The sequence below is a fragment of the Terrapene carolina genome, unplaced genomic scaffold, assembly GCF_002925995.2.
Source record: "Terrapene carolina triunguis isolate 2854851 unplaced genomic scaffold, T_m_triunguis-2.0 Scaffold68, whole genome shotgun sequence".
In the NCBI taxonomy this organism is placed as follows: domain Eukaryota; kingdom Metazoa; phylum Chordata; order Testudines; family Emydidae; genus Terrapene; species Terrapene triunguis.
Genome location: NW_020664419.1, coordinates 54,862,708 through 54,879,936, shown reverse-complemented (window position 1 = coordinate 54,879,936; position 17,229 = coordinate 54,862,708). Strand labels below are relative to the sequence as shown.

At 42.4% G+C, this 17,229-nt stretch overlaps 1 protein-coding gene across 3 annotated transcripts in view; it reads right to left on the bottom strand.

Annotated features, from left to right (window-relative positions):
- Positions 1-17,229, bottom strand: part of MON2 (MON2 homolog, regulator of endosome-to-Golgi trafficking) — a 175,086-nt gene that overhangs the window by 84,345 nt on the left and 73,512 nt on the right. For 2 of the 3 annotated variants that reach the window (XM_026648770.1, XM_026648771.1), the window contains exons 12-19: positions 11,901-12,133; positions 8,281-8,362; positions 6,144-6,325; positions 1,783-1,895; positions 961-1,065; positions 487-567; positions 328-401; positions 160-250 (exon numbers count right to left, since the gene is read on the bottom strand). In XM_026648770.1, the coding sequence (XP_026504555.1) occupies positions 160-250; positions 328-401; positions 487-567; positions 961-1,065; positions 1,783-1,895; positions 6,144-6,325; positions 8,281-8,362; positions 11,901-12,133 (961 nt within the window). The remainder of the gene's footprint in view (positions 1-159; positions 251-327; positions 402-486; positions 568-960; positions 1,066-1,782; positions 1,896-6,143; positions 6,326-8,280; positions 8,363-11,900; positions 12,134-17,229) is intronic. The other variant, XM_029910836.1, reaches the window with a different exon arrangement.

The following is a 17,229-nucleotide window of genomic DNA, read 5'->3' as shown; positions in this document are numbered from 1 at the left end:
AATTCCTTGTCTTAATGTGCTAATTTTATGCTCATATCATATGTAGCATTAGCTTATTTTGATATTAAAAAACACTAATCTAGCTTAACAACAAACATGAGTCTGATGCCTATCTTACAAATACATATCTGAAAAGTAATAACAAAAAGTGTTCTATACCTTGTTATTTCCATAGGCCATTTCCATAGCTTCCAGAGACAAGGAACAAAGGGCATTTATTAAATGATGTAAAGACACGTCATCAAGGTACCTGAAAAATACCAGCTATCAAAACACTGTCACCGCTGATACAAACAAATACTTAGATCATAAGAAGATGTCTCTTACTGTGAGCTTTCAAATAGTCTTGAAAGTATATTGGATATAACTGGTAAATCAGTCATAACTGCTGTAGTTAGAACCTAAGGGACAGAAAAATGTATTTTGTAGATTGCAAGAGAAAGTATTGCACAATCATTATATTACAGAATGAACAATTATGCTTACTGTGCTGGGTCCTTCTACAGCTCTCCCAGGTTTTAAGGCACCTCCAACGCCAGGCTTTAAACCCAGAATCCATACGAGATGCTGAAATATAAAGGATGAATTTCTAACTGAACTATACAGATCAATGAATATAAAATACTATATTTGTATTTTTGGAGATATCTGATCTCTAAATATTTTTCTGAGTTCCATGAGAAAAGCCTCATCAGTTTGTGAGAAGAAGCTAACACTTCTACTCTTTTAGAGAACAATCAGCCTGCACCTGCTCTCTCAGGCAGATACAACAAACAAAGTTCAGAGGACAGTGCTAGAGCACTTCTTTATGGACATTAGAACATATAATGAGTAAAATACAATCTAACCGTATGTTGCTGTGTTCAAATCAACAATGCCCACATCTTAGAAATCATAACCCACCCCGAATTATAACAACAAGCCAATCAAAAAGCAATACATGCATTACCTACACCATACCTGTAGAGTAGCCAAGACAAGTTGCCATGATGTACCAAGAACTGCTCCATGGCAGTGAGCCAAGTTAAGTAATGTCCTCATACATTGGATATTTTTTGAAGTCAGCTAGACAGAACATATTACATTGTTATATTTATGTATTATGAGAAATCAATGGCATTCCTAGTAAAATCACTAATATCTTAAAAAATATTTAATGATATATTAAATAAAAAACCTGCACTTATGTGATGCATCCATACCAGGGAAGTAACTCAACAGCTTTCAACAACTGGTCCCCCATTCCCAATTGAATAAGGGTTGGGAATAGCTTGACAGTGTAAACAGAGTCAAATTATTTTCAATTTTATTTCCAGAAATTAGACACTTTGTTTCTCCAGATGTCTGACATTTAAAAAAAAAAATGGATGTTCAATCATATGACCCTGTCTACGTTAACCGTTTTTAAACCATAGTTGAGGGGGACAAAGGGCACCCATTACTGACATTCATAGTCATGATAATGGGTCATTCAAGTGCACAAAGAGCCACAGTGGCCACCTCTTAACATGATAACAGATCTTTCATATATCCACAGGTTCTCCCAGCTATGAAAAAATTAGGAGGCTACTTTAAGTAAATGGGCCTCTTGTTACAATAAAAGATTATCCATTATCTCTGCTACAAGTAAATACACAAGAGAGTTCCAGCTACTCATAGTGAGTAGGTTCAGTTCATTGTAGTAGTAAGGAATCACATAGGAAGAAAGGGATTGAGAGAGAATCAGATACAGAAAAAGAAAGCAATTCAACAGAAAAAAGTTACTTAGAAATTGTACTTTACCATTACTGTTCCCTGTGGCTGGAGAGCTAGCGGTTGCCCTACTGCTACAACTTGCTGGTGAGACTCACTTGATGGACTGATCATCTGAACATTCTGCCCCTGAATAGAATAAGCTAGAGAACAAAGAAAAATCCTCATGTAAAATGCAGTAAATATTCTATTAACTTGGCTGCAAACACATAAGTAGTAACTTTACTCACATGAGTGGTCCCATTGAGAGCTTTGCAGGACTGAGCCCATAGATTATATTTATAGCAGTGTCAATATGTCACTTTATTTTATAGGTAAAAATAGTCTCTCACTTACATTTATTATTGCATAGGACTTGCAGCATAACAGATACTCATTTTGAAAGGGAAACCATCAACTTAAAAGGACCTTATACAATCTCACTTCTAGCTGAAAAATGTGTACCTAACTATTGTTAAAAGTAAATAAAGGCAGTAACTAGTGTTTGAGATGGACTCTGCACATTCCCACTCTTTGGATGTGCCAACGCCGCCGCCTAGACAGTCTAAATGCATAAGAGTGGAAATGTGCAAAAGCCATTCAAAGAACACTACCCAAAATTATTATTAGAATGGGAAGAGATTAGAAAAAGGGATTTTGCTCTATTTTTTCCACTTTGTTTACTTTGTGCATACTCAGTTGCTCTATTTCTTCTGTATAGTTCTTAGTCAGTCACCTTCCCTTGTATGTGTGGCTTTTCCACACACAAAACGAGAAACATTTGAAAATAAGAAGGGATTATAAAACCACTGAACTCAGAGAGGGAGGTTAGTACCAGAAATTATTTTAATTTTTTCTTTAAACTGACTGGGACTTAAGTTCAGGTTGATAGTTCCTTTTAAATACCAGTTCATGTGAGAATGACAAACCACATGTCCTCCTTTAGTTTTATCTGCACTGGAGGATTTTGGTATTGTAAACACCATAATAAGCCATTTGTCATGCTTGCAATATACTTCATACCTACATTCAAAATGTTTCTAATGGAGCACAAGCATTGCCAATGCTGTCAAAACTGCATTTTCTCTGTGTAAGGCTCATTGTGGTTACCATGCATTGAGTCACTCTGCACCACTGTAGCTTGTGTATTCAAAGTGAAAATATTGAAGCTGCACTAGGCCTCCCCAGTACAGTGCTAGCGTCATAGAGTGACTGAGCCCTTTAAGAGAAAGCAGGGCCAGTGCACCAATGATTGATTAGCTGCCTCCCAACTGGTGTTAAAAGGTGGCACGTGGGCCATATAAGGGGAAGAGAAAGAAGGGCAGGTGAGAGCTGCCCAAGAGTACAGACTGAAAGAGCAAGGAAAGGGACAGGTTACAGCTGCCTGGAAGGAGAAAGGAAAGGGGGAAGTGAGAGCTGCCTGGCACAGACAGGAACTCTGAAGAGAGCAAAAAGCTCTGCAGGCCCTCCCTGGGAATAGGGAGGGATTTGGTAGGAAACTAACAGAGTTGCTAGCCTGCTGACCCAGAAAGCCAGTACCAGGAGGCTGGAAAGGGTTGAGTCATTGGACTGTGTTTTGCGTAGAAGAATCATAAGACTGGTTACTTTTAGGTGGACAGCCAGGAGAGTGGGGCCTTGGTGCAAGGGCAGAAAGGAAGTGGAAACTAAGTGCTGGTGGACTCACGGGTGGGTGACTCACCTGGAAGTGATGTCCCTGGAGAAGGAAATGGAAAATCACTGTACTTGATATGTTTTACTGTGGGAATTCGAAGAATGGTTTTACTATGAGGATTATATAAATTATTGTACATGTATTTGAATAATTTATACCCAGAGGCAGGACTCTGGACTGGACAGTGAAAGAGACTGAGCTTTTTTTCATAGCTGGACTGGGGAAACAGACAGGTGCACCTGTTGTGCTGCAGCCTGCCATAGGAGGGCACCTCAGTCTGTCCTATTACAGCTATAAAGATAATTAGTCCCTTTCTGCAACCAACCTGTGCAAAGACTATTGTACTCCTTACCACTTTGTTTTTAGCTTCTGCAGCTTCCTAAATTTAATTCATGCAGTAGACAAAATGCAATACATTCAATCTTCTTTAAAGAATATTTAATATTAAGCCAGATTAAAAATATTTTAATGCAGTAACAATGCCATTTCATTTTACAAAACATTTCATACACTGAAAAATTCTAATTGATACTGTTCACATTCTTATAAAAATTGGTACGGTGCCTTCTAACTGTAGATTGCTACCCCCAGAAGCTCCTTCTTTGAGACCTGTACCGAGAACTATGGGCTAGGTAACTACAATACTGCATCTGCAAACTATGCAGCGATGCGCTCAAAACACCAGAGCTAATATGGATGCAATGCACCATTATAAATTACAACGATTCAGTGGAACCATTACAAGTTGCAATGGTGCAAATCTCCAGGTTAGACAAGGCTTCTCTCCTTATCCTATAAGTAAGGCTGCGAGTTTGTCACGGGGTCACAGAAAGTCATGGATTCTGTGACTTTCCATGACCTCTGAGACTTCTGCACCGGCCACTGCTGGGGCTGTCTCGGGCCACCATGCCCCCCTCCCTGAGCAGCAGAGTTTGGGTGTGTGAGGGGGTAGGGGCCTGGGATGGGGTGAGGCAGGCTCTGGGCGGCACTTACCTGGAGGGCTCCCTGGAAGTGGCAACATCACCCTCACTCGCTAGGCAGAGGCATGGCCAGGCAGCTCTGCACGCTGCTCCGCCTGCAGGAACCGCCCCCGCAGATCCCATTGGCTGTGGTTCCCGGACAATGGGAGCTGCAAAGCCAGCACTCTGGGCGGAGACAGTGCACCGAGGGACTCCCCCTCAGCACCAGCGGGGGACCCGGGCCACACACCGCTGTCCGCCCTCCTACCCCAGTACCCAGGCCGCCCTCCCCCAACACCTGCAGCGCCCCCGGGCAGTCCCCCCAACCCAAGTTTTGGTCAGGGGTATATAGTAAAAGTCATGGACAGGTCACGGACTGTGAATTTTTGTTTACTGCCCGTGACCTGTCCGTGACTTTTACTAAAAATTCCCATGACTAAAACATAGCCCTACCTATAAGTATATGATAGTCATAATATGACAAGGCAGCTAATGGTCCCAATTGCAACATAGGCCAGATCATCCTCTTCTATGGAAAACCTCACGAAGGAAAGAGGAAAGGAAAAATCAGAGTTTTCCCAGAGCATTCCAAATGGGGGTGTGTATATTTCTGCTTTTGTCCCCCAAGAAACATCAATGGCTTCTTCCCTAGAAGCCATACACCTCATGGGATCTAACACAGACACAGTGCCATCAACACAAGTACCCTGTACTTTCACATTGGTTCTGAAGGCTTCTTACCCCACTAGTTGCCCAACAGGTGTGAGCTACATTTAAGACATGCTGTTAGGACTCCCCAGTCTGTAAATGTGTCTAGAAAACTCTTCGTAAGGAGAGAGACTATAGTGCAAAGTGCAGGGATCTGTAGGAAAGCTTAAAACAGCTTTAGCCTTTAACAATTTACAAGTAGATTTTGCATTGTGGGTGGAGGGATTATACTACCTGTATTTGCAACCTGTATCTCCTCCTACCCCTGGCCTATCGCCTGCTCATGCAAGGGCCCTCAACCTTGAGGCATTCCCTGGTGGGATCGAAGGATAGCAGGGGAGAGTAGAGAATAGTGTTGCTGTGGCAGCTAAACCCAACTTCCATGAAGGTAGGAGAGAGTACCTTCCACTCACAGATGTAGTAAATATGATCCAACCCATGGAGTTACAAAAAATATGAGTACTATAACAGGTTATTTTGGACATATTTTTGTGCTCTGTAAAAACACGTAAGAAATAATGCTTATAATTTTCTTGAAAATATGAATGTTGAGTCAACTTTTCTGCAAAGAATAAATAAGATCTTTTAGCAATTTTTTTAAATGTAATTTTAAAAAAATAGATAATCTCAGAATACAATGGATGAGGCATAAGAGCCATTATATCTAGAATGCATCAATACCTGAAATGTCAGTTGCACATCACTTTTTTTTTTTTAAACCAAAAACAGTTTTCTTTTTCAAGGTTTATAGTGGATAAATAAAGCAAATTCCCAATCATGCAAAGTGTTGCACGTGGGCAGGCTCCAGCACGTGCACAGTGGGGCCACAGTCACGAGTATTAATTTGAAGTATCAGTTTTTTCAGTTTTACATACCACATTGCCAAACATTTTATGCCAGCAGATACTGAAAACTTACATATGTTTACAGTCATGTCATGAAAAAGAGAAGTACTCCAAGTTTATCATTGTGGCTTGAGGTTATTTTTTACATTAAGCATGGGTTAACGTAGTGTGTGAAATAAGATTAAATAAACAAATGAGTATACAATTTAGCCTTAATTATACCCTTACATTTGCTGGAGAGAGTTGTAGTTGTGCTGTTCAGTACAGTGAGGGCATAATGAGGAGGCAAGGAGCCTTTGCAAATGGCAGTGATAAAGGCATCTCTTGAAGTTACAAGACCCAGTTTTCCACAAAGTGCAGCCATGGTCAATTCTGCTTTTAAAATATTTTCTGTGGCAGCTTCATCCGTGCTGAAAAAAGTACAAAGCGTTTAATAGAGACAAGTCAGATAGTCATTATATAGAAATAAGCAGCTGGTTAGACGTATGATGGTAAAAGCCAGCAAAAATTCATATACAATACTGTCAACACTGAAAATGTCAAAGAGCAAATTTAACCAATTAAAAAAACATTTTGGAACTCTAATTCTTATTACATAGCTCTTCTATTCTGAATGATTTAGCATAAGGAGTGTAGAGTGGATGTGTAATTTTTTTAAATTAGCTTTCTACCATCAGAAGAATGTTTATGAGGAGTCAAGAGGGTTTTTGGAAGAAAAATATCTAATTAAAAATATTGCAAAACCATAGCTACTAGTAAATAAATCCCTCAATGGAAATAATCACGGCTTTTATCCTTTAAGTGGTATCATTTCACCGTACTGAAAGATTCCAGCTGCTAGTGTAAAAATGATTAAATAAGTAATTAAAACGTAAATCTTCAAAAATCTAATTTAATTGGGTCCCGATTTGAAGTCATACCAAGAGGTATGTATGAATGTAAATAATATAAAGATCCCATCCTTTTAATATTTACAAGTCAAACATTTTTCTGTGAAATCTGGATACAAGGTGGTTCTCACTAGATTTTTAACCACATTTTTAGGAGTTGACCCAGGAGGAAGCTAAGAACATAAGAACGTCCATTTGGGGTCAAACCAATGATCCATTTAGCCCAGTCTCCTGTCTTCAAACAGTGGCCAATGCCAGATGCTACAGAGGGAATGAACAGAAAAGAGTAACTATTGAATGATCCATCCCCTGTCGTCCGCTCCCAGCTTCTGGCACTTAGAGACTTAGGATACCCAGAGCATGGGGTTGCATCCCTAACCATCTTGACTAATAGCAACTGATGGATCTATCCTTCATGAACTTATCTGTTTTTATAACCCAGTTATAGTGGGAGCAAAAGGTTTAAATTTTAAGATGTTGATAAGAAAACAACCCAGAAAAAAAACTGGAAGACACATTGGTACAAAGACACTGATCAGGATGGGAGGGTCTCTATAACTGAAAGGGAATATTCATCTTCAATTTGTCTAGCGCCTGACGATTTTTTTTTTTTTTAATATAACATTAGTTTATAGATGGCATTTAACTCTAGGTAAAATCCATCTTATTTTTGCTACTAGGGAAGCACTCTTTTGGAGTGTTTGGAGGGGAAAGGGGAACATACTTGCACATGTGGTGGTTGTGTCCAGGAATTTGAGTTTGGGTAGGAAGCTTTTAAATAGTTTCATCTTATGACAAAATGCCAGCTTCCTAGAGATCCCCTCATTTGCTCACTTAATGCTCCAGTAAAGGATACACATTTTAAACAGAACGACAAATTAATTTTTTTTTATTGTTAGCAGCTACAGGAGTGATCCCTGACGCCTATGGAATTGTGGTCTAGTAAAATTTGGACTGTCCTTGTAATGGAAAAGCTTTCACACCAAGTATGTACATAAGAGAAGCACCAAAAAGAGAATAGGTATTTAGAAATTTGGTCACCCATTTTAGCGAGAACAGGGTGCTCCAGCCATCAGGCCAGAATCTTCAGCCAGTTTCTTTGAATATTAACCTGATCCTGATTAAGTTATAAGTAACATACAATATAGTATGTTAAAGTTTTATTGTAACTTGGCCTTAATGAAAAGTTGTAAAAAATAATAATAATAATTTCTCTGATAAAATGATTTCTCATTCCAGATAGAACTAGGGCTTATGTTAGATTTTTGGGGATCATCAGGAAGATTATTCCTGCAAGGCCAGACTGTCCTTTCTTAAATCACAATCACCACCACAAATCATTCATTCCCCATTTCCTGTGAACAGCTTCTTCCCCCACACCAGCCAACTAGACAGGTTCCAAAAAAAATCAGTTTTGGACAGAATTGTGAACATAACCTATGAAGGATCAGCAAAAATTAACACAGAGTGAGTACCTGGCATCAAGAAGCAGCGACAGTGCAGCAAGAAGACCACACCAGCACGCATTCACCATTTCTTCCCAAACAGCTCTGTTAACTTAAAAGAAAAAGATTTTATAGTGCTAATAGATACTGGAAGTTTATTAAATAACTGTTGGAACAAATGCACAAATGCTAGCTGTTAGATCTTTTTTAGGTTAGTAATGTATAGGCCAAAATTATTTTTATATTCCCCTAAACAAAAAAGTAGTTACATCTGAGAGAAGATTGCTGAAGTGAAAATATCACCATGCAATCATTAAAAATTAAGGGAAACTGCCAGTTAAGTCATCAATCATTGCTCTCTGACTCCTTACCTTTTTAACAAATTCCCTTGCATTTTCAACCTATAACTAAGGCTAGGATTCTGTCACGGAATCCATGACTTTCATTGAACTCCATGACTTTTTTGTGTGGGGGCTGGAGCTCCCAGCTGTGGCGGGGGGACCCAGCGCAGCTGTCCAGCCGCGGTCAGCAGCCCCCCTGCATCTGCCCAGCCGCAGCAGGCGGCCAGCGGACCCCCTGCATCTGCCTAGTTGATGGACTTGAACATTATCGATGTTGGTTTTTTTCCTCATCCTGCCCCGACCTTTGGCATGTCACAAAGGTGCATCATGGCATGTATTCCTATGGAGCCGTGGCAGCAGCACCATGGAGAGCTCTGGATTTGTTGATGCCCTGGCCCATCCTGATGATATGCCCATAACTCCCATAGCTGGGAAAGCAGTACTGAGTGTTGACGCCTTAGCATGGAGGCATTCTGCTCCCTGCAGCATTATTGCCTCAGCTTCCTCATAGACTCATAGACTTTAAGGTCAGAAGGGACCAATATGGCATCTAGTCTGACCTCCCGCATGATGCAGGCCACAAAAGCTGACCCCCCCACTTTCCCTTAACTCTGCTGTTGAAGTCTCCAGATCGTGATCTAAAGACTTCAAGTCGCAGAGAATCTTCCAGCTTGCGACCCCTGCCCTATGCTGCGGAGGAAGGCGAAAAACCTCCAGGGCCACTGCCAATCTACCCTGGAGGAAAATTCCTTCCCGACCCCAAATATGGCGATCAGCAGAACCCCGAGCGTACAGGCAAGATTCTCTAGCCAGACCCTCATTTTACCAGCGATGGCCGTTATTGCCTAATTGACTAAAACCACGTTATCCCATCAAACCATTCCCTCCATAAACTTATCTAGCCTAATCTTGAAGCCAGAGAGGTCTTTCGCCCCCACCGTTTCCCTCGGAAGGCTGTTCCAAAATTTCACCCCTCTGACGGTTAGAAACCTTCGTCTAATTTCAAGCCTAAATTTCCCCACGGCCAGTTTATATCCATTCGTTCTCGTGTCCACATTAGTACTGAGCTGAAATAATTCCTCTCCCTCCCTGGTATTTATCCCTTTGATATATTTAAAGAGAGCAATCATATCCCCCCTCAGCCTTCTTTTGGTTAGGCTAAACAAACCAAGCTCCTCGAGTCTCCTTTCATAGGAAAGGTTTTCCATTCCTCGGATCAGCCTAGTGGCCCTTCTCTGTACCCGTTCCAGTTTGAGTTCATCCTTTTTAAACATAGGAGACCAGAACTGCACACGGTACTCCAAGTGAGGTCTCACCAGCGCCTTGTATAACGGAAGCAGCACCTCCCTGTCCCTACTAGAAATACCTCGCCTTATGCATCCCAAGATCGCATTAGCTTTTTTCACAGCCACGTCACATTGCCGACTCATAGTCATCCTGCGATCAACCAGGACTCCGAGGTCCTTCTCCTCCTCCGTCACTTCTAACCTATGCGTCCCTAGCTTATAACTGAAATTCTTGTTAGTCATCCCTAAATGCATCACCTTACACTTCTCACTATTAAATCTCATCCTATTATTATTACTCCAATTAACAAGGTCATCCAAGTCTCCCTGCAGAATATCCCGATCCTTCTCCGAGTTGGCAATACCTCCCAACTTTGTGTCATCCGCAAACTTTATCAGCCCACTTCTACATTCGGTTCCGAGGTCAGTAATGAATAGATTAAATAAAATCGGACCCAAAACCGAACCTTGAGGAACCCCACTGGTGACCGCCCTCCAATCTGACAGTTCACCTTTCAGTACTACCCGCTGCAGTCTCCCCTTTAACCAGTTCCTTATCCACCTCTGGATTTTCCTATCGATCCCCATCTTTTCCAATTTAACCAATAATTCCTCATGCGGTACCGTATCAAACGCTTTACTAAAATCGAGGTATATTAGATCCACCGCATTTCCTTTATCTAGAAGGTCTGTTACTTTCTCAAAGAAGGAGATCAGGTTGGTTTGGCATGATCTGCCTTTCGTAAACCCATGTTGTAATTTGTCCCAATTGCCATTCACCTCAAGGTCCTTAACTACTTTCTCCTTCAAAATTTTTTCCAAGACCTTGCATACTACAGAAGTTAAACTAACAGGCCTGTAGTTACCCGGGTCACTTTTTTTCCCCTTCTTGAAAATAGGGACCACATTAGCTATTCTCCAGTCCAACGGTACCACCCCCGAGTTTACAGATTCATTAAAAATTATCGCCAAGGGGCTCGCAATTTCTCGCGCCAGTTCCTTCAATATTCTAGGATGAAGATCATCCGGTCCGCACGATTTAGTCCCGTTTAGCTGGTCAAGTTTGGCTTCCACCTCTGATACTGTAATGTCAATCCCCCCTCCTTTATTCCCCTCTGTCCTACTCCCTCTATTCCTAAACCCTGGCATACTAGGCAGCAATACCATCGGAGCCCAGTCTTTTTGTGCCCAGGGAGTGGGCTCATTACCACTCCTTGCACCAATCAGCTCCCTGCATCATTGCTGTTTCTGCCTCTTCCCCTATGTTTCTAATTAGGCTCCCTTTCCACCTCCCTACTCATAGCCCCATTTAACTTTTGTTTCTCCAGAACCTCCATCTTGTCCTCTGCAGCCAGAGACCTCCTTCTCCAAGCCATATATCCTACCATCCCCATACCGGTATTGACCAGGATGTCTCCCTGACCTTCCAGGGTTTCTGTGCTATGCCGGGTTGAGGACTCAGGGAGGCAGCAGGTAGTACTGGAGAACAGAACTAACTAGTAGAACTTGTTCTATTGCCTTTTTCCTGCACAGATAAAATAGTGTATAGCAAAAAAGGAAAATAACTTAAAATTGAAAAAGTGGGTTATTTCTGAGACGTTGTAAGCATGAAACAGTGTGTGAGAGTGCATGCACACAAGTCAAGAATTTCTAGAGACTGGCCATTCAGCTACAGAAACTCAAATATTCTCGGGAAAAATTTCCAAAAGAGATTTTCAAAAGCGTGTTGTGTCAAAGTTATGAAAAATGTGACCAAAATTTAAATTCATTTGCCCCAAGAAAAAGTTAGTATATAAAACTTAGAAACTAAATTAAAATAAAGTATGGAAGAGAGGATTTTGCTCCTCTGCTTTAAATGTAAATCTGCAAGCAATCTTTATTACGGAGTTGCTAGGATGCTTCTATAAAACTCCATTTAAGACTTCTAAAGTAAATTGAATGTATCTAAAAATTCAAGGCATTTAATCATGAGATTTTATTTCTCTTGTGTTGTACTTAACATAGTATCTGCATTTTTGTATACCTAGCTCCTTGTCAGTTTGGTCAGATACTGACTGCAAATCTTGCTGCTCCGAAGACTGTGTTGGTGATGAAGTTGCCTCAGTCATGGTCTGATTGTCTGTTTCAGCCTGTCCCAACTCTCCTTCAATCATGGTAGTGATACCACGGACAAGATCCAATAAACAGTGGAAAGCCACAGACATGGCATAACCTTCAGGAATTGTAGGTGGCTCTACTTTATCCAGCATTTCTAGGCTGAAAGATTAAAAACATTACAAAAATATTTAACAGCAATACTGATGAAGTAATTGAATGAACAATACTGAAAATCTGATCAAATAAATAGACAATACTCCCACTACCCACTATTAAATTATCAAGCGGTGACGTGGTAATATCCTAAATGGGTATTAACGAGGTACAAAAAAAGATTCTTACACCAAATACACCCAAAACTAATTAAAATATGACTAAATATAAAGCTACTACAATAGTGAGACTATTTTATATCTATGTCAATGAATCTTTGTGTTAGTGAAATTTGCTTAAATATTTGACCAATTTCTGAATGAATCACTTCATTTTTATTCTTATTGTATTAACTCAAAACTAATCACAGTACCATAAATGTATCACTTACAGATTTAAGGAATTTAAACAACGGAAAAGTAATAATTCAGAAAACCACCAGAAAATAAACAAATTACAAAAAGTAAGATTATGTCATGTGGACGTCACTGCTTGTCTGTTCCTATGAAGAGTTATTGCCCAGGCCCACCACAGCTAGGCAGTATGTTGGAGGGTAACCAAATATTTCTCATCCCTCACTGAGCCATTTGTGTCAGACAACTCTAGCTGCTGCAGCCATAGAAGAAGAGGTAGAGGTAGAATAGGAATCACTTACAGAGGTTGCAACTGACTGATAAGCAAGGGATCTGGATTAGACCCCAGTGCCTGCAATCCATCAAAACAGATAATCAGTCTCTGGCTAAACTATAATATTGAATTTGATTGGATGTTGTAAGCATAAAACAGAGTGCGCGAGTGCATGCACACAAGCTCCATTTAAGACTTCTAAAGTACATTGAATGTATCTAAAAATTCAAGATATTTAGTCATGAGATTTTATTTCTCTTGTGTTGTACTTAACATAGTATCTGCATTTTTGTGTACCTAGCTCCTTGTCAGTTTGGTCGGATACTGACTGCAAATCTTGCTGCTCTGAAGATTGTGTTGGTGAAGAAGTTGCCTCTTTTGGGATTTACTGTACGAAGTTCATGATTACATTCTTCACTGTTGGATATCATGTGACCAAAACATCACTATTTATTTGACAGTTGCAGCCTCATTGCCTCTCCTTCCCCTTGCTATTCCCCTGCTGCCTCAAATCCAGCACAGAGCTGGTCAGCACAGTCGGAAAAGAGAGCAGGGACCAAAGGGTGGTGGCAGTAGTAAAGCCAGCACAAGGAGAGAGTGTGCTGCGCCAGAAACTACCCGCTGCCCCAACAACCACCACCTGATACCTCAGGCAGCTCTCCATTCAACTGTCCTAATTTATCCAGCTGCACCAGGCCTCTTCACCAACCCCATTACTTAAGTCATTATTACTCTAGCCCACCATCCAGATATACCACCGCCCTGCACCATCCACTACTACTCCTCTTACCCAGATGCCCCAGCTATTCCCTTTAGCATCCTCCCTGAAGACAGGGAACTTGGGTATGCATACTAAGAGGGATTCCCCCATAACTTGCTTCTGGGAAGCACAAATGGGAAAGACTGCCTTCCATTCCCATCCCACACCTGCTTTCAACTGCTCAGGGTAAGGCAGATCAGTCACTTGTTCTCCATCTATGAGAAAAATTATAGAAGGGACTTGAGAGGCTGAAAACAAAATAGAAACTTGGTCTGATTACGCCAAAAGCAAGAAAGGAGAGACAGTGTATTTGTATGTTGGCCCAGTTTGGCATTCAAACATTCAAAGAGGCCATGGCTTGAGCACAGTTGACTGGCAAAGTAATCACAGGGGCAACATCAGAGACCAGCAGGAGGATATGACCTACTCAAAGCCGCCAGATATTATGGTGGAGACCTTAAAGATCCTGCTTAGCCAGAACTGCCTATGACAAGGCTTAAACAACTAGGCAGTCTATCCAGAAAATTTGGCTGATTAGCACTAGCAATACATGCCTATCAACTGTCCTGTAACAGGATACTGTCTCACACAACATTCTCATAAGCAAACTAGGGAAACATAGTCTAGACAAGCCTACTATAAATGGGCGCACAACTAGTTGGAAAATTATACTCAGAGTAGTTATCAGTGGTTCACAGCCAGCTGGAGAGGCATATCAAGTGGGGTCCCACAGGGATTGGCCTGGAGTCTGGTTCTACTCAATATCTTCATAAATGGTTTGGATAATGGCATAAAGTGTACACTCAAAGTCTGTGGATAATACCAAGCTAGGAAGGGTTGGAAGAGCTTTTGAAGGACAGGATTAGAATTCAAAATGATCTTGATAAGTTGGAGAAATGGTCTGAAATAAATAGGGTGAAACTGAGTAAGGACAAATGCAAAGTACTGTACTACACACTGAGGAAGGAATAATCAGCTGCACAAATACAAAATGGGAAATGATTGCCTAGGAAAGAATACTGTAGAAAAGGATCTAGAAGTTATAGTGGACACAAATTAAATGAGGCAACAATGTAATACTGTTGGGAAAACAAACAGAACATCATTCTGGGATGTACACCTCCTACCCCAATATAATGCGACCCGATATAACACGAATTCGGATATAACGCGGTAAAGCAGTGCTCCGGGAGGGGCGGGGCTGCACACTCCGGTGGATCAAAGCAAGTTCGATATAACACGGTTTCACCTATAACGCGGTAAGATTTTTTGGCTCCCGAGGACAGCGTTATATTGGGGTAAAGGTGTATTAGCATGAGTGTTGTAAGCAAAACACAAGTAGTAATTCTTCCATTCTCCTCAGCTCTGATAAGGCCTCAACTGCAGTCCTGTGTCCAGTTCTGGGCACCACACTTCGGGAAAGATGCGGACAAATTCAAGAAAGTCCAGAGGAGAGCAACAAAAATGATTAAAGGTCTAGAAAACATGACCTATAAGAAACGATTAAAAAAAAAAACTGGTTTGTTTAGTCTGGAGAAGAGAAAACGGAGTGAGAACATAACAGTCTTCAAGCACATAAAAGGTTGTCCACTGAGGACAGGACAAGACGCAATGGGCTTAAATTGTATCAAGGGAGATTTAGTTTAGACATTAGGAAAAATGTAATGTAAGGGTAGTTAAGCACTGACTGTAAGGGTAGTTAAGCACTGAAACAAATTACCTAAGAAAGTTAAGGAATCTCCATCATGGGAGGTTTTCAGTAACATGTTAGGGTATGACTACACTACGAGAGTAGTTCGATTTCACTTAAATCGAATATGTGGAATCGATATTGCAAAGTCGAACGTGTGTGTCCACACTAAGGACAGTAATTCGACTTTGTGAGTCCACACTAACGTGGAAAGCGTCGACATTGGAAGCGGTGCACTGTGGGCAGCTATCCCACAGTTCCCGCAGTCCCCGCTGCCCATTGGAATTCTGGGTCGAGCCGCCAATGCCTTCTGGGTAAAAAAATGTGTCGAGGGTGCTTTTGGGTAACTGTCGTCATCCGTCCGTCACTAACGCCCTCCCTCCCTCCCTGAAAGCGCCGGCGGGAAATCAGTTCGCGCACTTTTCTGGTCAGTGACAGCGCGGACGCCACAGTACTGCGAGCATGGAGCCCGCTGCGACCATCGCTGCAGTTGTGGCCGTTGTCAACGCCTCGCAGCTTATCATACACCTTTCCCAGAGGCAGATGCAGATAAATCGGGCGAGGAGGCTACGGCACCGCGGTGAGGGCCTGAAGTCTGAGAGTAGCACAGGCCTGTCAGAAAGCACGGGACCCAGCGCCGAGGACATCACGGTGACAATGGGTCATGTGGATGTTGTGGAATGGCGATTCTGGGCCCGGGAAACAAGCACGGACTGGTGGGACCACATAGTGCTGCAGGTCTGGGACGAATCCCAGTGGCTGCGAAACTTTCGCATGCGGAAGGGGACTTTCCTCGAACTTTGTGAGTTGCTGTCCCCTGCCCTGAAGCGCAACGACACCCGGATGCGAGCAGCCTTGACTGTCCAGAAGCGAGTGGCCATAGCCCTCTGGAAGCTTGCAACGCCAGACAGCTACCGGTCAGTCACGAACCACTTTGGCGTGGGCAAATCTACCGTGGGGGTTGTTGTGATGCAAGTAGCCAACGCAATCGTTGAGGTACTGCTCTCAAAGGTAGTGACCCTGGGAAACGTGCAGGTCATCATAGATGGCTTCGCCGAGATGGGATTCCCAAACTGCGGTGGGGCTATAGATGGAACTCACATCCCTATCCTGGGACCGGACCACCAGGCCAGCCAGTACATTAACAGAAAGGGCTATTTTTCAATGGTGCTGCAAGCACTGGTGGACCATCGGGGACGTTTTACAAACATAAACGTCGGATGGCCGGGCAAGGTTAATGACGCTCGTGTTTTCAGGAACTCTGGTCTGTTTAGACGGCTGCAGGAAGGTATTTACTTCCCGGACCACAAAATAAGTCTTGGGGATGTGGAGATGCCTACAGTGATCCTCGGGGACCCCACCTACCCGCTAATGCCCTGGCTCATGAAGCCCTATACTGGCGCCCTGGACACTGAAAAAGAACTCTTCAACTACCGGCTGAGCAAGTGCAGAATGGTGGTGGAGTGTGCTTTTGGCCGTCTCAAGGGGAGATGGAGAAGCTTACTGACTCGCTGTGATCTCAGCGAAACCAATATCCCCATTGTTATAGCAGCTTGCTGTGTGCTCCACAATCTCTGTGAGAGCAAGGGGGAGACCTTTATGGCGGGGTGGGAGGTTGAGGCAAATAGCCTGGCTTCTGATTACGCCCAGCCAGACAGCCGGGCTTTTAGAAGAGCCCAGCGGGACGCGCTGTGCATCCGGGAGGCTCTGAAAGCTAGGTTCCTGAGTGAGCAGGGTAACCTGTGACTTTTCAGTTTGTGTACAGAGAAGCTGAACCTGCCCCCGTTTCTTTACCCAGTTAATGTTGACTATCCTCTCCAGTTACATACCCCCTTCACCCCCTTCCAACACACGTTTAAAAATAAAATGACTTCTATTTTGTTAATGGACACCGTTTTCTTTATTACTGTTTTCGCGGGAATGTTTTAAACCTGGGACGCAGACTGTGGTGGGGAGCGGGTGTAGTGTACTGATGCAAATGACGCTTCTAAACTCCAGGAATGACAGGCTCCGCAGTGGTGGACT